This window comes from Gadus morhua, chromosome 10 (assembly GCF_902167405.1).
Source record: "Gadus morhua chromosome 10, gadMor3.0, whole genome shotgun sequence".
Classification (NCBI taxonomy): domain Eukaryota; kingdom Metazoa; phylum Chordata; class Actinopteri; order Gadiformes; family Gadidae; genus Gadus; species Gadus morhua.
This window is the reverse complement of record NC_044057.1, coordinates 14,179,263-14,202,332: the sequence shown is the minus strand read 5'-3', so window position 1 is coordinate 14,202,332 and position 23,070 is coordinate 14,179,263. Positions and strand designations below refer to the sequence as shown.

Sequence of the window (23,070 nt, the reverse complement as noted above, 5' to 3'; positions counted from 1 at the left end):
TAATGAGTTTGACCGCGGTGTTGTTCTGTGAGTCATTTGTGTTGATACGATTACTCGTTTGTACCCTTAGAAATGGGATTTTGGTGTGAAAATAGTAAGAATAGGTTGACACTTGACAGACACACCTGACAACATTATATATTTTACAGCTAAAGCTTTCACCCCTGTCCCGACTGCACTCTGTTTGTATCTCTATTTGACTGCGTTTGCGTTCCCCTGAGCCTGAACCTATTATATTACCCCCGATTTGTCTATTGGTAAATCACTAATCACTTAAAGTGACAGCTTTCGGGCGGTGTTTATTTTAGCTTTGGTTTAATTTGGCTGAAAGTTCTGCTAAAAATAGAGTTGAGAGTCCACCAGCTCCATTCACGTGCACTTCACCTGCACCGAAGCTTTCACGTCTCATTTGTGCTCCGGGAAGACCTCTAGTGGATGTTTCATTTATTGCGACAAACATATCAACGTTTCAACACTGCTATTCTAACATATGACTAGGCAGCATTTCAGTAATGTAGCCCCGACACACACACACACACACACACACACACACACACACACAACTACTCATACACATACACACACACTCACACACACACACACACACACACAGACACACACACACAAGCGCTGTGTGCACACATGTGCAAGCATGCACACACGCACACACACACACACACACAAACACAAACACACACACACACTCACACACACACTCACACACGCGCTGTGTGCACACATTTGCAAGCATGCAAGCACACACACACACACAAACACACACACACGCACCCACACACACACACCCATGAATGAATCAAGAACTTCTAATAAACAGAACATAAAATATGACATTCATGGACTTGAACCCTTCCATATTGCAGCTAATAAAATGGGAGTTTGAAATTAGCCACCTTCCAGATCATACTACAAGGTGTCATCCCAATCATTCCTTTGACATGATTTATAGTTACAAAACATATTATGATCATATGAATGTGATTACATTGTGAACACTATTGTCAGAACAGTTTTTTACAGGTGCAAACACGATATTCTATATTCGTATATTTCGTATAAATGCTAACATTATCGGCGATAGAGATATCTTGATGTTCAGTTGATAAAAATTTACAATTTCACTGGAGCTGGATCACAGGGTCCAGGTATTTGTTTATTCACGTTGTTTTTGTGTTATTTTATTGTAGTTCATGCAAGGATCTCGGGTTACAACTGACACGGCAGTTCATCTCCATTTCACTTCTCTCTGATTCATTCCTCACTCTAGTGTCATCTCACTGTAATCTAGACTGGATGGATTAAGCCTTCCTCTCATGGCATGCCCACTAATTCTTCCTCTGGCTCTCACACGCACATGCACCCACACGCCCACCCACCCACCCACCCACACAGACGCACACTCGAAGACACACACAAACATACACACACACAAACACAGGACGCACACAAGCACACACACACACACACACACAAATACACACATAAACACACACAAACTCCACACACCCACACACTCCGAGAATCATCGAAAAGGCAAGTGCAACAGGCAGGTGATGCAACGACACGCTGCACTTGAAGCTCAAAGAAAGTGAGAGGTTGGAGGGAGAGACAGAGAGAGAGAGAGAGAGAGGAGAGAGAGAGAGAGAGAGAGAGAGAGAGAGAGGAGAGAGAGAGAGAGAGAGAGAGAGAGAGAGAGAGAGAGAGAGAGAGAGAGAGAGAGAGACAGAGAGAGAGATTTAGAGAGAGAATGGAGAGAGATGAGAGAAAGAGATACCAAGAGAGAAAAGAGAGAGAGATAGGGTTGACTGAGAATTACTTGGGATGAGTGTGTAGGGAAAAGGGTATCAATAGCATGGTATAGAGGGAATTGTTTGAGTAGTGGAGTTGGGGCTCAACAGGGTTATGTCAGGTCAGGACAAGACAGAGAGGGACAGCTTAGTGTGGCACAGGGCAGTTCTCTAATGTCGGTCGCATCGGTTCGGGGGGGAGACGCCCAAAATGGATGGTCTTTATTTTACTCTAATTGCAGATGTGATCATAATCCCAGAATGAGACGTTTGGGGAAGATGTCCGCTCTCAGGGAGAGAGAGAGAGAGAGTGGAGAGAGTGAGTAGGGAGGAAGAGAGAGAGAGAGAGAGAGAGAGGGAGAGAGGAGGAGAGAGAGAGAGAGAGAGAGAGAGAGAGAGAGAGAGAGAGAGAGAGATGAGGTAGAGAGAGAGGATGGAATGAGAGAGTCTGATTAAATCAGACTGAAGAGGAGTAATGGACTCAGACGCAGACTGATGACAGACTGACCAAAATCACCGATATAGAGGCGGGGGGGCGGGGGGGACTGAAGGGGGAGGGGGGTTGGGCGGTTACGAGGGGAGGAGAGGAGAGGAGAGCAGACGATGAGTCGGACTGTGGGTTGACAGAGAGGTGATGGGCAACTGCACCAAGTCGTCTATGAACAACACCATGAGGAAGGTAAGACAGCAGGGACTTCTCTGTGGGGCCTTGAATCACAGGATCTTTGAGCTGCATGGGAGTTGTTGTATGTGTCTGTTGGGATGGTTAGCTGCTGTGATAATGTGTCGGTAGGAAATTATTCTATACTTGTTTTAAAGATTTTCGACTTGGAAAAAGCCCTCGGTTTGAAGGCTTTCATAGGTTAAGATTTGATCCAAGTTTTTTTGAAATACGTAATTGCATAAAATTGCAATAATACTCCATGTATGAATGTGCAGTTACATGTACGATTTAATAGTTAATGCCATGGATTCCCTAAAGCTGACGGAAGCACATACCGACACACACACACACACACGCACACACACACACGCACACACACACACGCACACGCACACACGCACAGACACGCACACAAAAGCCATTGGCCTCACCGTGCTGCTATAGGAGTCATCGATGGTTCCTGGAGAGGACAGAGTCTATCTGTTTCATACCGAGCGTGTCGGGTGCTTAAAGAGTACAAGGACGTTGTTGTGGGTTTAACTGGCCTCTGGGTCCCTGGGACTCTGGGAAGGGGGCGACTGAAGGGCAGCAGCCCCCAGCGGGGGGTCTGGAGGCGGGGGCCGGAGGGGCACGGGGCCCCCACCCAGACGCAGCGGAGCCCCGGATAACGGGTTGCCAGATATTGATCACCCGACCAGCACGCTGGTCAAGAAGTGCAACGGGGTGCAGGACAATCGTAGGCCACGCCTGCATCTTCTTGAAGCAGGGCTTTTCCCAGACCGCCGTATGTTAGGACACACACACACACAACACACAACACAACCTCACACAACTCACACACACACCCCACACAACACACACACACACACACACACAGTGATACTGTCCCCGTGTACGTGAACGCCTTCACCGCCATACATTCCTGACCCCAGGCATCGTCACTCATCATCATCGCCCCCTTGTGTGGTCGTCATCGGCGACCTCCATCTCCCCGCCACACCCGACGGGTGTGCGTGTTCCGCCTCACACTTTCGACCAATCAGAAGCCCCGTGGGTTCGGGAGGTTTTCTCCCGCCGGTCGATCGGTTAGTTCCATGGAAACAGGATTGAGTAGCGGTCACAGAGGCCGTAGCTGACTACTCTAGCGCTGTGCGTTGGATTAAAAGCAAGACCGCAAAGGCAGCCCTAAAGTAGTGTGGGCTGAAGACCAGAACGCCTATCAGATTGAGCTGATACGCTGAGAAAAGTAGTTCCCTAGTTTGACAACATCAAATTATTATTTATTAGAGTTGTTTTTTAGTAGGGAGATGAGAGACAATCAAGAAAAAAAAACGGTTGATTCTGGAAGTGACGTCTGATCTCACTTCCACATCTTCAAAGGTCAAAATTTGGTTGGAAATATCTTCCATAGCAACTGTCTGTTATTCACAGCAGCGATCTGCTATTCAGAAAAACACAGACAGCTGACTCAACGGACAGAGCTCACGGTCCAGTGCTCTCAATGCGTGATATCTGGCAGACTGCAGTTCTCTTACCTGCCAAAGGGGTCAGTAGTGGGCAGTTTTCCGTTTTCATTGGTTCCTCTGCTGTCTGTATAGTTGAACATTATTTTCCATCTTGTATTAGTTCCTTCATAACGTGACATCTGTGATTCCTCCACCCCATTGTTTGTATCTACCTAAAGAGCTGTGACCTTGACTGTTGGTTTGGCCTTCACTGCTTGTTTATCCATTTTTAAACATGTTTATACATGTTAAACATTTTTATACATATAAAACATGTAGCGGTCAAAGACAGACCTCATATGATGCAATATTAGAACCATGTGATTATGATGTTGATTGCCACAGCAATTGAAACATTTGTTGTTTGAATGCATGCATAAACATGTGTTGATGTACTCTTTATGTTTATACGTGCGAGTGTGTGAGTGTGTGCATCTGTGTTTGTGTCAATTGTGTGTGTGTGTGTGTGTGTGTGTGTGTGTGTGTGTGTGTGTGTGTGTGGTGTGTGTGTGTGGTGTGTGTGTGTGTGTGTGTGTGTGTGTGTGTGTGTGTTTGAGCGCCCTTGTGTGCATGCATACGTGTTTACTCATGTACGTGCGTGTAAGTGTGCATGTTTAGCATACAAGAAGACCAACCTAACCAATAGCGGTGTTAATTGTGTACCACTGTCTCCCTGCAACAGGACAGAGAGCTGCGACCGGAGGAGATTGAAGGTGAGTAACCCCCCGCCTCCAGCCCCAGCACGCTTACAGCACAACAATGCACACTCAAACACACACGCCGTACCACTCATAGCACGCATTAACCCCCCCCGCCCCCCGCAGAGCTGCGCGAGGCGTTCGTGGAGTTCGACCGGAACAAGAAGGGCTACATCAGCTGCGGGGACCTGGGCGAGTGCATGCGGACCATGGGCTACATGCCCACCGAGATGGAGCTGATCGAGCTCAGCCAGCAGATCTGTGAGTGTCTGGGGGTCCGTCGGGGACAGCGCCAGAACCATCCTGGAGAGCGACGGGATAAAGGGGAGGTGGAATGAATCGTGGGGTGGCATAAAAGTTTCACGAAAAAACATGTTTCGTTGTCGATGTCGTTTCATTTCAGTTTAGGTTGTAGATGACTTTCTTTCAGCCAGAAATAAATGTGAGCCCTGCTCTTGTCTGACCTGCAGGTGCGGTAAAGTGGAACTTTGAGGACTTTGTGGAGCTGATGGGCCCCAAAATGCTGGCCGAGACGGCCGACATGATAGGCATCAAGGAACTTCGGGATGCGTTTAAAGAGGTCAGTGGGGGTTAGGGTTGTTAGGGTTAGGTTTAGAGTTGGGGTTAGGGTCAGGGTTGTTAGGGATAGGTTTAGAGTTAGGGTTGGGGTTAGGGTTAGGGTTAGGATTAGGGTTGTTAGGTTGACAGGATTCAAAAGGAAACGTCTGCAGCCATTACCAGGACACATATACACAACATTCATAGTAAACTCTAACGTCTCCCAGTCTCGTTCGTGTTTTCCATGGTAATCTTCTTCTTTTACCTCCCCCCTCCCGGTGTCTCCCCGTCCAGTTCGACACCAACGGCGACGGGCAGATCAACATCATGGAGCTCAGGGAGGCCATGAAGAAGCTGATGGGAGAGCAGCTTACCAACCGGGAGATCGACGAGATCCTCAGAGACGTTGACCTCAACGGAGACGGCCTGGGTCGACTTTGAGGGTGAGAGAGGGCGAGGGTGAGGAGGAGGGGGAGAGGGTGAGAGAGAGAGCGGGGGAGGGAGAGGGAGGGAGAAGGTGAGGAGGAGGGGGAGAGGGTGAGGATAAGGGTGAGGGAGAGAGAGAGAGCGGGGGAGGGAGAGGGAGGGAGAAAGAGAGAGGAGGAGGGAGAGAGGGGGAGGGAGAAAGAGGGAGAGGGAGGGGGAAAGAGAGAGGAGGAGGGAGAAGGAGAATGGGAAAGGGAGATGGAGGGAGAGAGAGAAAGAGAGATTTGTTTAAACCTTTTTTTTTACACGAGCAAACTTGACTTATAACAACTAAATTAGATAAACATTTTAGAAATGTGTCAAATTATCCATTTATTGTGTAGTAATTCAATTATATGTGAGAGAGTGTGTATCTGTCTGTGTGTGCGTGCGCGCATGTGTGTGTGATACAGCGAGAGAGATAAAGAAATCTAGAGAGAGATAAAGAAATAATCAATGTTCTGTCTGTGCCCGTCTTGTTTAATCTTCGTGTGCCCATTTAGACATTCACACGTTTAAGCCTCCCGTTTGAGTGCACTCAAATCCTTCCGTCTTATCCCAACCACCCGCTCTCTTCTTTTCGCAGAATTCGTGCGAATGATGTCACGTTGACTTAGTCCAGATGTCGGAAAGTGTGGACGACCGGAAAAGTAGATGGGAGTCTATAACATAACCCCTGGAAAGTAGAAGAGATCAAACAGAGTTGTAGTAGACATTTTTCTTGATGCACTAGCGAGCAATTTATAGCGCTGTTTTTTTTTATAAAGTTGCACTGAAAAGTATAGCCTAGTTGCTCTGAAGATACAGCGGGCATTTTGCCCGACATGTGGTGTATGGATAATGTACAAGGGTGGTAGAGGGGATTAGGTCAAATGAGCCTTGTGAAACAGCTGTGGGACATATCAAAGCTTTATATAGACAACCACACAGTATTTATGTTTAATTTTATAAATGTATTTTTGATATATTCATGTTTGTCGTTTGAGTGGAAAGCCTTGTTTATAAAATTCGATGTTTTCTTTTTTTAATAAAACAAAATCATTGATGTCATTTTTCCCCTGGTTTTCTCGTTCCGATAGGGGAAATTGCTACCTATAGCACGACTAGAATAAATAGTTTGATCATGTGATCAAACAGGTCAAACACATAGGTAAACCTATATTGTTTCGTATATAAAACAATTACCTATGGATTTGTCTGTGTAAGATACAGCAACACCTGAAGGGTGGTTATTGCCCTACTGTAATAAACCTTGCAGTGATTTTGCAGATACAGTGTCTAAGGTTTTTTTCTATATATTTATATCTTTAACCTCTTTATGATGTAATGATTAAGTAATGATTCTCCTTAATTGTATAGCTCAATATATAGCTAATTATCATAGCTAATTGTGATTTCCCATGATAACACAACAAGGCAGACACAATGTATTTACGTCTTGACATTTTATTGAAAACTTGGCCAGGATTCTGTACAGCATAGTAGGAGTGAAATGCACTGGGCAAGTAGGTCGGGGGGGCGGGGGGGAATCAGAGGGGGTCTGGAAACTCAATTTCCCATGGTGCATCTCACCCTGACCCTGAGCCGAGAATCAAGAGTGACACAACAAGGGATGCCAGGTTCCCTCTCTCTTGCAGTAAAGGATTCAAAGGAGAGGTGCTGAGGAAGGGCGTGGCGCTGGGGGGAGAAAGAGAGGAGAGGAGCTAGAAAAGGCTGGAGGACGAGTGTCTGGTTTTCCACGGGGTCCTGCAGGGGGTCCTGTCTCTGAGGTGTTTCTGGAGACCCGCATGGGTGTGGGGGAGAGTTCTCGCCGCCTCACCCGCAGGGTCACAGGGCGGACCTTAACAAGTGTTGAGGTACAGTCTCAGACATCTCCCCCCAGCCTCGTCCCTCTGGCTCCTCCCCTTCTCCCTGGCCTCCTTCCTGCTCCTGCGGGGGGGGCTCTGGTGGGAGCTTACTTGCTGGACATGGTGTAGCAGCCCTGCTGGTGCCACTGCATGTCGCGGATACGCCTCACGGACTGGAACTGAGGGTGACGGGCGCCGTACTGGTTGAAGTGCCTGAACTCGCCCTTCTCCAGCAGGTACTGGCTACCACGGTATCCGGGGAACTGGTATCCCACCCAGCTGAGGAGAGGGACCAACACAGAAACATTTTAACATTTGCACTATTGACGTTTCTTTTGATAATTACGTTTTCCAATGTTTGCTATGAGTTCCACTCTCTCCAATAGCACCAGAGCTTCTGAGCCGCAGCTAGGTAGACTTTGAGACGTGTCGGTACACTTACGTTCCGCAGCTGACGGTGATGCTGCCAACTCTGTCGGTGAAGCCGTAGGAGAACATGCTGGGGACATCATCGTCCATGATCTCCATCTTGCGGCCCTTGAACTCTCCGACCTCGTACAGGCAGATCTTGTGCTTCTCGGGGTCCTGGGGGGACAAGGAGATGGGCAAAGGGTTAAATGATGGTGTGATGGTGGTGGTGGTGTTGATGATGTGATGGTGTTGAAGGTGGTGGTGGTGGTGGTGGTGGTGGTGGTGGTGGTGAGGGTGGTGGTGGTGACGGAGGAGCTGGGGGAGGTGGTTCCTTACCATCCTCACGGGCCTGAAGGACAGCAGGTAGTCGTTCTTCTGGCAGTTGCTCCAGGAGTCCCAACGGGGGTACTCGCCCTTCTCCAGGATGTACATCTCACCACAGAAGTTCATCTGCTCGAAACCCACGAAACTGCAGGGGCACACACCGGAGAATAGGAGGCGTTAGGATGAGCAGAACTGTGGAACACCACGGCTCTTGAGTCCATCCATAGTAGTCCTCGATGTCGGCGGGCCAGCCGTCGGTACTTACGGTCCGCACTCCACACGCAGGGAGCGCACGCGGTCCATGCCCATCTCGCAGACGTTCATGCACTCGTTGCTGATCTCCATCATGCGGCCCTGGAAGTTCTCCTGGTCGAACACGTACATCTGGCGGGGGACAGGAGACCCGTGGTCGGTCAGTACACGCAAGCATTCACTGCCTCAGTTTGTCCAAATGATCATCTGCAGCTGAGGCCCAGTTCATAGGATGGTGGGTTGAAGTGGACCACAACATGGACCACTGTTTGTGCCGTTCCTGAGAGGTACCCACCTTGTAGGACATCATTCCCATCTCGGACTTCTTGCTCTGGGCGGCCTTGCCGTCAGTCTGGGAAGCGGTCTTGGTCTTCTCGCTGGACATGATTGCTAGGGGGGAGAGAGACAGAGGACGTTACACATACGCTCAGGTGTGTCACTCCACCACAGTGGAACTGGGTGGTTTAGATCAATTGAACCATAAGAGCTAGACTGGAGATTCACATGGATCTAAACATCCCATGTACTTCTATCTCTGTACTCAGATTAAACAGCTGAAGCTGTATCGGAGGGTTCACCGATGGAGGTTCACTTTACCTGTTGGTGCTACTGATGCCTCAATCAAGGAAACGTGTGTGCCACCACAGAGTCAGCCCAGCCCTTTTATACCCTGGCGACCAGGGGGGAGGGATTAGCCGGAGAGAAACAAACCTGCTGAGGTCAGAGAGCCGGGACAATAGAAGTCCGAACATCATCACAGAGGGACGGCCTGGGTGGGGGGGGAGTGGAACAAACTATACTGGCTCCGAGAGGTGGGACCCTCCAACACACAGCAACATGGTAGAAGAGTTTACAGGCTGAGTATTGGTTGTGGTGCTGGGAGCAAAAGTTACAACAAACAGTCCAACAGTCCATCACTTAACACACCAGAAACCCTTACTGTACCGACAGCAATATATTGTTTCTCTTTCTTCTGACAAATGTAGAAATCGCTTTGGATAAAAGCGTCTGTTAAATGCCCTAAATGTAAATGTAAACGTCTTCAGAAACTGTTTGCGGGGTGTATGGAAACTGTCAGTCACTCACAACATCATGGCCTCATAATATAATCATTATATGTGACAAATATATTTATCCAAACATTTGAATCATAACCAATAGCTTATTTGATGGACTTTCTGGAGGTCAGCTCTTTAAAACGTTGTATTTTGGATCCCCTCTATTTGTTCTAAATGACGAACGATAAGAGAATGTTAAGGATCCTAGTCATGTCATGGCCACACATTTGCCCAGCACAGATAGGCCACATTAATGACAGGTATGAAAACGATATTAGCATATAGGCCTACAATGACCATAAGTCAAACGCTAATGGTCAAAAATTAACCAATGGTCAAAAATGAACGCTGGACACACAGTGTTCATTTTTGTTTTAATTTCTGTGGACTCTGCTCTTCACTTCTTCATTGGAAACATAGAATCTCCCTATGTAAACATCGCGTATTATTTCATTATTGTTTCATTAACGACACTGGTGATCATCACATGAGTGTTCAACATATTAATGAACGGGTGTACAGGAGAAAACTCTAGACTTCTTTGAAGATGTGTTGGATCAGTGTGATTTGCTGACTTTCTTTTATTTCTACACATCACATTGCTTTTATTTTTACACATTATTTCAAACAATTTTCCAGTTCCACTCGCCCAAAGGCTGCCACATTTCAGTTGATCCGCACATTCCCCACAGCTCCCTAGTCCCATTGTGAACGGACACTGCCGGCGGATTGCTGACCGGGGCTCGAACCTGCCGGCGCGCTATTGTTCCCCCCTGACAACAGCATCACGCAGGCCGGCGCGCTCGGGATGGAACCGCGCTACACAGTAGAATATGCTGAGCTGGCCAGCGGGACGCACGGGCATACAGCGAGCGCGCTTTGCATGCATTTGGGACGATTGGGAGAGGCGCGCTCCAACGACCGCTTCGTGGACGCGCGTGGGCAGGCGCGCTCTTCGGCAGGCGATATAAAACTGAAGCGCCAGGTTCTCTCAAAGTTCTACGTAAAAAACAGCCGTTAGGCGCGTGCCATATCCAAGCAAGTTCAAAGAGAGCCAATCTAGGTAAGGACGCACTTGTGGTAATTCGACAAAAGCTAGGGATTGTATATGTATTTCATATATGTATTTCATACTTCCGTTTGGATTTAATCAAGTATTGATAAAGTGAGTCAGGGCATTAAGCGCCCATAGAGATTTCTAGTGTTCTTTCAACAAACTTTATCAATAGTTTTTTTTACTTTCATTTTATGTTCCATTGATCAACTTCCTGTTCATCTATATTTTAAATTGTCATTATTTTGGGATGCTAATTGCTAACTTATCCAACAAACCTATCCAAAGCCGCAGCCCATCTAGATCCTACATGGTCGAGAGACTCAATGTGTTCAGCAGCTTGACTCTGAGATCTACAATCTTTCTAACGAGTGTTTGTTCTTCAGGTGTTAACATGTACAGAAATACAAGGTACCCCATGAACCAGCCCATGGTCCACTCTGGAATGGGCATGGCTCCCTTCTTCAAGGTAAGCCCCCCACCGAGATGACCACACTGACGACAACTCTTCACCTGATTCCTCTTGTTTCCTGTTACTAATCAACTGTTGATGAAAAAACAGAAATGTCCTCTGGTTCTCATTGGCTCTCGTGTCTCTTGCCCCCCCCCCCCCCCCCACAGGTGACTGTGTTTGAGCAGGAGCATTTCCAGGGCAAGTGCCAGGAGTTCACCTCCGAGTGCTGCAACATCCAGGAGTGCGGCCTGGACAACATCCGTTCCATCAGGGTGGAGAGCGGAGCGTAAGTAGGGGCCGAGGCCATCTTTAAACCTGCTGGTCTCTGGTCTCTGCATGTGTACCTCACACCGTCTTAAATCATTTCAATGGTGCAGGCGGCTATAGGGTGCTTGTCTTCCTTGTGATGGTGTCCATCCCCAAGGTCCCCGGGCCAATCTGTAGGGATTCATGAGCGTGATGTCCACACTTATTGTATGTCGTATAGACTCTGCCTCATAGTACTTAGTTATGTAGCATCTTATCCTAACTATCTTGGTTGTATACGGGAAATGGGTTAGCGATTGTCGGTGCTTGGCACTTGGTTCTATGAACATCCTTACTGTACCGACAGTGATGTCTTTTTTCCCTTTCTTATGACAAATGTACTTATTGTAAGTCGCTTTGGATAAAAGCATCTGCTTAATGCCCTGAATAAGTGAAATTAAATAAATGATGCCATTTTCACTGTAAGAAGCTCCTGCTAAAACAGGTGAAACCAAAGAAACACGCTTCCGCTCCACGAGGTCAACTCTCTCTCTGTCTCTGACTCTCCAGCTGGGTGGGCTTTGAGCACCACGACTTCCAGGGCCAGCAGTTCATCCTGGAGAGGGGAGAGTACCCCCACTGGGACTCGTACAGCGGCTCCCTGTCCTACCACGTGGAGCGCCTCATGTCGCTGCGCCCCATCTACTGCGCTGTGAGTCCCGTGTGACCCTAACCCTAACCCTGTAGGGGTTCATGCCTCTCTGCGGCATCGTAGTTAACCGAAAAGCGGTTTTGCGGTCGATAGACGCTTAGACAGAGGGGGGGGGGGGGGTCATCGTAGGACAGTCACTGAGGTGTCCCTCAGGGCATGGGGTAGTCGACTGAACCGGTGAAGATACGTCTCCCCGTGCCGTGGTGCAGCAAAGGGTCTATCGACGTGAAGAGCAGAGCTGGAGTCACGTTTATCACACGAGTCAAATAATAATCCATGTCGAGTTGGGAAACATGTCAGTTTATGCAGCTCAGTCTGATCCAGCTCCTCACGTTGCCCCCCCCCCCCCATCCGGTCGCCGCAGTCCCACCAGAGCAGCCGCATGATGATCTTCGAGAAGGAGAACTTCCTGGGCCGCAGCGTGGAGATGTGTGACGACTACCCCTCCCTGCAGGCCATGGGCTGGATGAAGCCCGAGGTGGGCTCCATGCACGTGCAGTGTGGCGCGTAAGTCAGGCCGGGACCTCCGTGCACCAACACACACACACACACACGCCGCTGAGGTGTTCACCCACAGCAGGGTCATTCAATCACGACTCACTGCAGAGTCCGATTCCACACTCTGGAGTCACTGGAACCAATGGCGTCTCTGACGGCTCCCCCTCCTCCCCCCGCAGCTTCGTGTGCTACCAGTTCCCCGGCTACAGGGGCCAGCAGTACATCATGGAGTGCGAGAGGCACAGCGGAGACTACCAGAACTGGAAGAACTGGGGCTCCCACTGCCAGACCCCCCAGATCCAGTCCATCAGGCGTATCCAGCACTAAGAGGAGGCCCGGCTCTGCCAGAGGCGCTGGTGAGCAACCCGACACACGGGCGACCCATCCAGCGGCCTGCACCCCACACCTCCTCCTTCATTCCTCTCCTTTGCCTTCAGATCAAAACTTACATCCTTCACATCACTTCCTGACTACTAATCTTCAATTCCCTCCCTCCTCCCCCCCCCCCCCCCAGGGAATGGAACCCGCCACCTCCGACGCAACATCTGATCCGGAAGTAAAACGAGAGACAATAATCGCACAGTTTGAAGCACAAGAGATGCACACGCACACACAAAACCTCACTCCCTCAAACAAACAAACAAACAAACACACACACACACTGACGACCCTTCCTGTTAGCACGGTGGTCTTATCTATAGGTTGCTGCTGACGCACACAGGGACAGACCACGCACACCACCACACGCTCAACACACCTGCGCTGACACACACCTGCGCCGCGCTCCTGGGGCCAGTACCCTGTTGGTCCCAGCCCCCCTTGGGGGGAGGGTGGGGAGAGAACCACACCCCCCCCTCTGAAGAGAGCTGGAAGCCAAGCAGGGAGGTGGGGGGAGCAGAGGGTGGTTCCTGAGTCTAACTGCTAGGTCTGAAGGTTGGTTTCCCAGGGTGCACCTGGGTGTCTTCAGAGCGGCTGGACTCAGGGGGCCGCTGTGCAGTGCAGCTCAGATGTGTTCTGCTGTTGTGTGGTGTCAAGGTCCTTCCTCATGGTCTATGATCAATAAAATTGGGTTCACATCAAGCTTGTGTGTTCATTCATGTTCTCCATGCCAGTGATGGTGCAAAGTACTAGTAGAGATAACTCAATACTTTTCAAACACTTTCTACAATATGGGAAGAAATAAATACAGGTAAATGACAGCGGATCATCTTATTTTTATTTTGGTTTAGGGTGTACAAAATAATGTGATCCCTGATTTAAATACCAGAATATGCTGAGGTACTGAAGGATCTAAATAAAATTAACAACGGGATCACTTGAAGTGATCTAAAGTTTGGTCTGTATGACACTATGGGTTAAACACAATAACCTACCACAAATTAGCACATATGATAAAATCAACTTAAAAGTACTTAAAGAATGGTAGCAATCAAACAATTGAACGGACAATAACACTAAAGCTGCAGTTTTCATTTTTAAAGTTAAGTGCTTTGGGAGTCCATTGCTTTTGGCAGAAACGTCAGAGCTTTTAAAGACTAATTAACGTATATTCTCAACAATACTTTTTACATCACAGCAATAACATTTAGAACGGAAAAAACAGCGATGTCAATCTAGTTAGATCGCAGATTTCCCACTTTGCTGGGAGATCTTTCTTCCCAACCAGTAGCTGCAGTTTGAGGTTTATGTGCGTTTGGCTGGCTGTCTGGAGGTAGAGATAGATGGGGACAGGGAAGAATGATAGGTTCAGCAACAAGCAATTCTGTTATCTTTACACTGGGGCTGCAAGAAAAATTGACAGTTCTCTAAAAAAGTTCCCAAAGCACAAACGGATCAATGAGCTTGGTTTGACAGGAAAAACTAAATTATTTAGTTCATATAATGTGTAGCAGAAAAGGGAAAAGCAAAAGGTTTTAGCAACCAAATGTGTGGTATCAAATTAAATGTAACCATGTGATCACACTGAGGATTGGGCTGAACTTACCTATATGGCAGGGGACAGGACGACAGGCCCTGGGACTGACTGCAGGCCATCTCTCCTCCCACCACATCAACGTCATCTTCCTCTTCCTCCCTCAGCTCAGGCTTTAACATCCGGGCCAGGCTGAACGCAGGAGGGGGCTTGGGGCTCCAACCGCCAGTGTCATCCACATCCACCTCCACCTCTTCATCGACCTCCTCCTCCTCCTCCCAACTTCCCGTGGATCCCAGGTTGAACCCTGAACCCCGGCGCGAAGGTGCCGCTCCTGTGAAACGCTTCCTAGAGGAGACCGCCCTTACGTCTTTCCCCGGTGAGTAGTGGTGCACGGTGAGGCCGGGTCCGGTGGGAGGCGCTAGGATGTCGACTTCAGGTGACCCCGCCGGATCAAAGCCGCCCTCTGAATCCACCCCGACGTCGACGGCGACCTCTTCATTAACGTTGACCTCCTCGTCGATCTCATCGTCGACGCAGACCTCCTCTTCGGCGTCGACCTCCTTGTCGAGCTCCTCTTTGACGCCCACCTCCTCCTCGACGTCGACCTCCTCGACGCCCACCTCCTCCTCGACGCCCACCTCATCCTCGACGCCCACCTCCTCCTCGACGTCCACCTCCTCGACGCCCACCTCCTCCTCGACGTCCACCTCCTCCTCGACGCCCACCTCCTCCTCGACGCCCACCTCCTCCTCGACGCCCACCTCCTCCTCGACGTCCACCTCCTCCTCGACGCCCACCTCCTCCTCCTCGACGCCCACCTCCTCCTCGACGTCCACCTCCTCCTCGACGCCCACCTCCTCCTCGACGCCCACCTCCTCCTCGACGTCCACCTCCTCCTCCTCGACGCCCACCTCCTCCTCGACGTCCACCTCCTCCTCGACGCCCACCTCCTCCTCGACGCCCACCTCCTCCTCGACGTCCACCTCCTCCTCGACGCCCACCTCCTCCTCGACGCCCACCTCCTCCTCGACGTCCACCTCCTCCTCGACGCCCACCTCCTCCTCGACGCCCACCTCCTCCTCGACGCCCACCTCCTCCTCAACGTCCAACTCCTCCTCGACGCCCACCTCCTCCTCGACGCCCACCTCCTCCTCAACGTCCAACTCCTCCTCGACGTCCACCTCCTCCTCGACGCCCACCTCCTCCTCGACGCCCACCTCCTCCTCGACGTCCACCTCCTCCTCGACGCCCACCTCCTCCTTGACGCCCACCTCCTCTTCGACGTCGACCTCTTCCTCGACGTCGACCTCCTCGTCTTCGTCCATCAACGCCGCCCCGGTCCTCGTCTCCTGGCCCGTCTCCGAGGCTTTGACAGAGGCGATGGCTGCCGCCTGCTGCTGTCCCGTCCCTGCTTCTGACTCCACTTCTAAAACGTCTACCACTACCTCGGAGGTAGGCTCTGGCGGGCGGTCGCCATGGTTGCCGTGGCCTTGTAGCGAATCCACAGCGACCACATCGATAACATCGTCTGTGTCCACCGTTACCCTCCCTTCCTCTTCGTCGGACCGACAGGGAAGGTGTCCTGAGTTGGGTGTGCCTAGTTCTGGGCTGACGGGTCCCTCCTGGTCCAGACACACCCTCTTTGCCTCGATGACCCGCCTCTTGGGCTCTAGGTGCCTTTTTCTCCACCGCCGTTGCAATGGCCGTGATTGTACTTCTGGAACTGAAGCCGCCGGTGGCCCTGAATGTGTTGGCTGGATAGGAGCCATCGTCTGCTGGATGCAGAACAGATCCACAGACAGACGGAGGCAAAGTCAGAGTGTCAACATCAACACAATGTTGTTTACACAATGTAACACACAGCATGCCTCTTTAGTAGCCGAGTGTGAACAGAGTACTCACCGTGTCGTGCTGCTCTTTGATCCTGCTCCTGATGGGTAGGAGATCAGCGGTCTGGGAGACGGAGGAACCGACGGAGGAACCGACGGAGTGGGGGGCAGAGGTGTGTTCGGCCGAGAGGTATTCTAGGAAGCAGATTTTGTGTGGGATTTATGGAAAAAAATTATTGGGATCCGAACTTTCAGCTGTCTGATAATAACATACAATGTCAAAAGATGATACATTTTTCTAAAAAATAAATATAAATATATAAGCTGTACATATTTATATGTAAAAAAACACCTTTGCGTCTGTACTGATACACCTGTGGCCGTCGAGATAGGGCTGCAGCAGAGGGCTCCTCCTTAGATACACCACGGGCACCAGCCTCAGCTTCTCCACCCCCCCCTCCGCTCCCACCGCCAGCCCCGGGGCCCAAGGCCCCAGGGCCCCGGCCTGCCACCAGGCCGACAGCATGGCTTTGCTCCGGCTGGAAGGCTCGCCGGTCCTCTTGCCGGGCCCTTCGAGCTTCAGCTCGGGGGCCGTGACGACAGCGGGACCACACGCCGCCCACGGCCCCCCGCCGGACGTGGCGCCGTCGCGGGGCTTGCCTCCGGGACGTTTGGGCGCCGTCGGGGCCTGGGAGGGCGGCGTCACTCGCCGTGGCGTCGAGGAGGAAGATGATGTCGAGGTCGACCTCTTCAGCCTCTTCCGAGGGCTGCTTGATTATGGATAAAAAATAAATCATAATCACGGTTCTTTGGGTCAATATTGAAATCACGATTATTCAAATAATTATTGAAAACATGGTGCATTTATTCAGCACTTCTCTCTAAAATAACAGTCACTGAATTTACCCCTTAAAAAAATACAAAAAGAATTCAAATCGAAAATAATTATTATTCATTTAGATCGTTTTGAAACCATCAAAATCAGATGACACAGGCATTACCTACCTCGGCCTCGGGCCCCTCCCCTCGGAGTCCTCCGTGCTGCCCGCGGCCGGCGTGACGCTCGGGCTCCCCGCGGTGCCATCGGCCCACCGTGGCTCCGGGGGGTTGTTGAAGCCGGGCTCACCACGGAAACCCCCGACGCCGTGATGTCGTCTGCGTTTCCGAGGGCGGCCGACCTTCCGCGGAGGCCCCTTGCGTTTGCGTCCCGTCGATCCGGTCTCGGCCTGCGTCTCCCCCCCGCTGCCGCCCTCCGCCCCCGGGGCCGAACCGCCGCTCTGGGCGTGGCCCCCGCCGTCGACCCCGCCGTCGACCCCGCCGTCGACCCCGCCGTCGACCCCGCCGTCGACCCCGCCGTCGCAGTGGGCCACCTTCAGCTCGAAGGAGCGCAGGAAGTGGTCCAGGATGTCGTTGAGCTCCCCCTCCGTCGAGGGCGGCGGCATCTCGCCCCCGGTCCGACCGGCCTGGGACCACGTGGAGCCGCCGGTACCGCCCGGGGAAGGGAGTCCCGGCCCACCCCCACTCTCATCTGGTGCTGCCACGGCAACGCAGGAAGATGGAGTACCGCCCACAGAACCACTGACGAAAGGGGTCGGAGGCGGGGCATGACTGGCGGTGGTGTTGTTGGTGCTTCTGTTGTTGTTGTTGTTGTTGTTGTTGTTGTCGATGCCCATCATGAACTGCTCCAGAAGCCGGTCGAACTGATCCGATTGGTCGAAGAGCTCCGGCGGGTTGAGCTCCGTGCTGCTGGTCCTGGGGAGGGCCGTGGTGTGCCACAGGGACGGGGCGGGGGCCGTGTCGGGGGGCGGGCCTGGTGAGGACGGGGGAACGACAAGGTCGGTGATACTCTCCTACAACGGAAGAGAAAAGGTGCAAATCACAAAAAAAACAAAATGTAACATGCACAAGCCTGTATGAAGAAGGTAGTAAGAATGTGTTAGAACTGTAATCAACAACACAGCCTCTGCTGTCTCTGATCGGTCTCTGGAAGGCCCTTCCTCACCGTGTAGCGGGCGTACCCTTAAGGCTCCTGACCGCAGCGACCCGGGTTTGAATCCCGCCCCCGCGGTCCTTTAGTGCATGTCGTCCCCTCTCTCTCCCAGACCTTCCTGTCTATCTCACTCTATCATAATTTAAAAAAAATAAAGAATAATAAAGAATAAAAAAAAAAAGGTCTGTTCCTCACCTCGGGGGCGGGTCGCGCTGAGCCCTTCCTGCTGCCGCGGTTGTCCCGGCAACGCTTCTTACTCGCCACCAGCTGGTCCACACTGCCGACCTGCCGCGCCTCGCTCTGGCCCCGCCTCTTCCGTCGCGGCATCCTGGTCCTCAGGCACAGCGACCGGCCCACGGCCCCTCCCCCCTGGCCCGTCTTGGAGACGAGCGTCCCCCAAACCCTCCTCTCGCCGATCCACGGGGGGGGGGGCGCCGCCACCGCCGCCGCCGCCGCCGCCTTCCAGCCCGCGGCCCCCCATTGGGCGGCACCTCGGCCCCTCGCCGCCCCTCTGGCTCTAGGCGTCCTCGCGCTGTGCGCCCCCGCCGCCGCGGCCCGACAGGCCCCCCCACCTCCTCCTCGGCCCCTCCCCCCCCTGTGACCCCTCCCCCCGGCCGGCTCCTCCCGGCCCGGGTTCAGGAAGTGGTTGATGTAGGCGGGGATGTTGCCCTCGAAGCGCCATAGCTCCTCCCCCTCGCCCGTCGTCATGGGCGGCCCGTGGGCGGGGCCCCCCCAGAGCTCGGCGCCCTGGGGGGGCGGAGCTAGGGCCGGGGGGAGGCCGAAGACGGAGGGAGCAGGGGGCGGGGCGCCAGGGTGCGAGAGGAGGGGGGAGGGGAGGTAGGGGGGGTCGGCCCCCTCCCTGTGCCCACACGCCTCCCCCCACAGGGCGGGGGCAGGGCCCTGGGTAACCCCTCTCCCCCGGTCTGGGCGTGGCGGCGGGGGGTCCGACTGCACCGCGGCGTCCCTAAGCTCCGCCCCGCCCGCCTTCACCTCCACCAGCCCGTGGACGCCGAGCCGGGCGGCGGCCGAGAGCGCCCGCCGCCGCCCCTCCTCCCCCTCCCCCGCCATCTCCCCGCAGTACAGAAGGGCCCCCAGCTGCAGCAGGGTGCCGGCCCCCAGGGCGCTGAACTCCAGCAGGCGGGCCCCGCCCGAGGGGGGCGGCGGGGGGGTTAGGGCAGCCGCCAGCACGGGGCTGAGCGCCGCGACGACACAGCTGTGCACCGGCAGAGACACCCCTTCAGACGGGACGAGGAGGGGCGGGACATTGAACAGTTAACACACGGACATTATAATGATGTCCGTGAAGGGACCGAGCCTGAGGTGAATGATAGTTTAAGTATACACTACACGGGGACACTCCAGAAGTAAACAAGATAACACTTTTTGCCGAGATTTGTTTGTTTTTACACTTGCAAAGCGGGACATTTTGCGATGAAAACAATATCCCGAGTTGGAGATCTCAATCGTGGGATAATGCTCAATATCCCGGGATAGCGAACCAATCAAAATGCCCCATCGTAGGAGGTTCACGCGTAGCATATACTAAAACATCAATAGATATATAGCTGCATAATATATATATATATATAGATATGTATACACGCTATGATGTGGAGTGTATTTCATGGACACTAAAAAAAATAACAAGTCTCATCACATGCTCTGCAAGGCCATTCCCATACTTACAGTGTAATTGGTAATCAGTTTTCAGTGTGTGTCAGTGTGTGTGTGTGTGTGTGTCAGTGAGTGTGTGTCATTACCCTCTGCCTTAAGCACCGTGTCACAGAACTGGCTGCTGCGCTGCTGTCTCTGTAACTCAGCCAGGAGGAGGGCTTCAAAGACTGGGCTTCGGTACCGCCACATGTCCCCATTCAGCTGGGTCCTACTGGGAGGTCGGGTTAGAATTGATGCCAGACGGCAGAAAATACGCCTCTTACGGATTAAAGTATTTTAATAGGTATGAATAGTTACTAGTTTTAACCTGTTTATTATGTATATTTCCGTCCGACCAACAAATAACATAACACGAAATATAACACAAGTGTAATGGTGATATACAGTTTATTAACTCTGAAATACAGTGATGTTTATACATGTAAGTAGTGATGGTGAAGGTTCAAAGGTCACCGTCGATGTTATGGTTCTAATTGACTGATTGACTTTCGAGCGGCCGCGAGCTTTGCAAGAGCTAGCAAACAATTCACATTAACCGATGGGATTGCACAGTATGGCCTCACACACACACACACACACTACAGTTTGAGTGCAACTCGGCGCCATTTTGAAAAACCTAGGTTCTTGTTTTGAACGCACAAGTCCAAACAGGTAGGACTGACCATAGATAAATATTAATTAGATGCCTCGCCCGCGGTGTTGGCCAATGGAGTCGAACGTCACCACTGGCCGCAATCTTACGTAAGCTGCTCACCAATAACATTGTGTTGGTAGTGATTCATGTACTTTATAAATAACCATAACCTGCTCAATTTCCAACCGATTTTCAAACGGTTTGGTTTGTTATAAACGTCAGAGATGTAGGTATGACAGTACATACTTATGAATAATTGTTAGGCTCTACGAAAAATAGAATAATGTTCTAAAATAGGTACAAGATTTCCCTTTACAAATATACATCAAGAAAGGCTGCATGTTGAAATCCCCACCCTGTACAGAGATGTATTTATGTAATTATAACCATGTGTTTTCATATGAAATGAACATTAAACAGAACAGATAGGTGCAATAAATACACACATGCACAAGGTATTCATGTTAAATCAATATATGGGCTGCTAAAACTCAGCAATCTATTGTGTTGGTAACTTGGTAAATATGAATATAATATGTGCAACCTTTGTGGCTGTTCAAGACACACTGTAGGCATGATGCCACCATAGGTTTGCAGAGAACTATATACAATATGCACACTGAAGGCATGATGCTACCAATTTCTCACTTTATCCTCATCGCTCTGGCTTTGGGAAAACTTAAAGTGAGAAATGCACCCAGATATATTAATTATTGTCAACATTTTCAATCAGTATCTAAGATTAACCACACTTAAAACAATAAAAAGGTGTCCAAAATTCCATTCAGTGATTGTGTTAACAAACATATTCTAAAAAGCCTTGTGTCAACAACAATCTAGCAATACTATTATGTCATACTAGCCCCGCTGTTCCTGTGTAACAGGACCAGTACTGCATGTACTTCAACTAAGTAACTAACGATTATCCTAAAAATAAGTCATAATATTGTAATATCCTACAGGTGGAAGGTGATCCCACGGGTTCTCGTTTCGAGAGTTCGCAGATTAACGTATCCGTAGGCTGCACAAAAGTCTGGCATCTTCACTTGTCAGCAATCTCCTGTAGAATTCATAATGTAAGACAAACAACCCCGATTGGAAATCATGTGCAACTTCCGTTTAATCATGTGCAACTTAAATTATATTGAAAATAGAAATTCTGCCTCTCCCATCGATGTAAAATTACTGGGTAGCTAGTAGCCTACCCGTGATACACGGGTAGAACTAAACTGCACGATTAAGTCGTTTTTCGAAGAGAAAAGCTGCAATTTAAACATGTTCATCCAGAATTATAACCACGTTAATAACGTTTGTATGAAACCAAACCGTTTGTAAATCCGTCAAGACTTCAGCGAGATAAGAGTATTAGCGTTTGTTCCACCAGAAACCTTTACTGTGGTAAGATGGCGGCCTATGGTGACGTTCTAGACGCCGCCGTAGGGCATCTCGTTAATATATATATCTATGGGATGGGACTGACACTCACCGTTTGCTCACACTTTTTCACAACTTCTGTGCAAAGCTTTAAAGTTTGCACCTTTCAAGTTTGCACCTTTTAATATCGAAAGCTAACTGGTTATGGCCCTTTGTTTATAACTCTCTAATTTGATGTGTATCTGTGATGAGGTCCTCCTCTGTCCTCGTGTTCCCGCCCGGGCAGTAAGGCGCTGCGCCACTAGGCGGTGCTGTTTCTCCTCAGAGACCTGCTCTGAGGAACCGCCATGCTGATGACGCTCAGCACATTGTGGCTACGCCTGATTCAAATATCTTCAAAATAAAACGTTAAGGTATCCGTTATTAACCTACGGATAGTACAGTTATCAATGTTCGCTACCGTCGCGTTCTTTAGAAAAGGCACTCGAATCAGGACCGCTTATAACTCACTTTATTTGGTTAAGTTTCGGTATGGTAACTATGAAGCAAAAGGAGGGGAATTGTATATACACGCATGGAGAGACGCGAAGCTTGTCATCCGTGGTGATGAGCTGCCATAAGGTTCCTGCCAACCCGCCCCCCACGCCTGCGGGGCTACGGAGTGGGCGTGGCCTATATGACGTAGTACATCGTTGATTGGCTATTGTTTTGAGAGCCTGACTCCGGCTTCCTCATATGTGTGATGATGCTTCCATCTTGTGGCTATGTGCAGTTATTACAGCTTATGTGTTTGGTCCTGCTCCCCTTGTGGCCATGTGCAGTTATTGCAGCTTATGTGCATATTTGCGTCACACTACATACGATTTGTAGACTTTATTGAAACTTTATAGTCTTGCACAACTTGAAGGGTTCAATAAGTGATCAATGAATAATGCATTGTTTAATATACTCAGAATTGTTTGAATCAAACTCAATTATTCAACAGAATTAATGGGAAAAATCTACTAAATATAACCTTGTAAATATATTGTTACCCCACCAGAAGTAGCCATGGGCTCCACAAATTTGTAAACATAATCTAATAGGCGTTGATTTCCAGTCCC

The 23,070-nt window shown here is 50.5% G+C and overlaps 4 protein-coding genes across 4 annotated transcripts in view; 2 read left to right on the top strand and 2 right to left on the bottom strand.

Moving 5' to 3' along the window:
- Nucleotides 1-6,745, top strand: part of LOC115551953 (calcium-binding protein 2-like) — a 9,824-nt gene extending 3,079 nt beyond the window's left edge. Inside the window, 6 exon segments of the mRNA XM_030367594.1 lie at nucleotides 4,657-4,687; nucleotides 4,799-4,933; nucleotides 5,143-5,252; nucleotides 5,525-5,656; nucleotides 5,658-5,673; nucleotides 6,282-6,745. Of these exon segments, the coding sequence (XP_030223454.1) occupies nucleotides 4,657-4,687; nucleotides 4,799-4,933; nucleotides 5,143-5,252; nucleotides 5,525-5,656; nucleotides 5,658-5,673; nucleotides 6,282-6,307 (450 nt within the window). The 3' untranslated portion in view covers nucleotides 6,308-6,745.
- A 378-nt stretch (nucleotides 6,746-7,123) lies between these two features.
- Nucleotides 7,124-9,226, bottom strand: LOC115551947 (beta-crystallin B1). Its single transcript, XM_030367589.1, has 6 exons — nucleotides 9,127-9,226; nucleotides 8,825-8,919; nucleotides 8,543-8,661; nucleotides 8,290-8,422; nucleotides 7,985-8,127; nucleotides 7,124-7,821 (listed from the first exon to the last, which is right to left on the bottom strand). Exons 2-6 carry the CDS (start codon nucleotides 8,912-8,914, stop codon nucleotides 7,650-7,652), a joined length of 657 nt encoding a protein of 218 aa, XP_030223449.1. The 5' UTR covers nucleotides 8,915-8,919; nucleotides 9,127-9,226; the 3' UTR covers nucleotides 7,124-7,649.
- A 1,299-nt stretch (nucleotides 9,227-10,525) lies between these two features.
- On the top strand, nucleotides 10,526-13,631 carry LOC115551949 (beta-crystallin A1). The gene is made up of 7 exons (XM_030367591.1): nucleotides 10,526-10,650; nucleotides 11,028-11,110; nucleotides 11,263-11,381; nucleotides 11,912-12,053; nucleotides 12,418-12,560; nucleotides 12,731-12,907; nucleotides 13,066-13,631. Exons 2-6 carry the CDS (start codon nucleotides 11,036-11,038, stop codon nucleotides 12,876-12,878), a joined length of 627 nt encoding a protein of 208 aa, XP_030223451.1. The 5' UTR covers nucleotides 10,526-10,650; nucleotides 11,028-11,035; the 3' UTR covers nucleotides 12,879-12,907; nucleotides 13,066-13,631.
- A 114-nt stretch (nucleotides 13,632-13,745) lies between these two features.
- On the bottom strand, nucleotides 13,746-16,235 carry LOC115552760 (uncharacterized). The gene is made up of 3 exons (XM_030369073.1): nucleotides 15,720-16,235; nucleotides 14,536-15,158; nucleotides 13,746-14,256 (listed from the first exon to the last, which is right to left on the bottom strand). The coding sequence occupies exons 1-3, from the start codon at nucleotides 16,233-16,235 to the stop codon at nucleotides 14,235-14,237; spliced, it is 1,161 nt and encodes a 386-aa protein (XP_030224933.1). The 3' UTR covers nucleotides 13,746-14,234.
- Nucleotides 16,236-23,070: the final 6,835 nt, after the last annotated feature.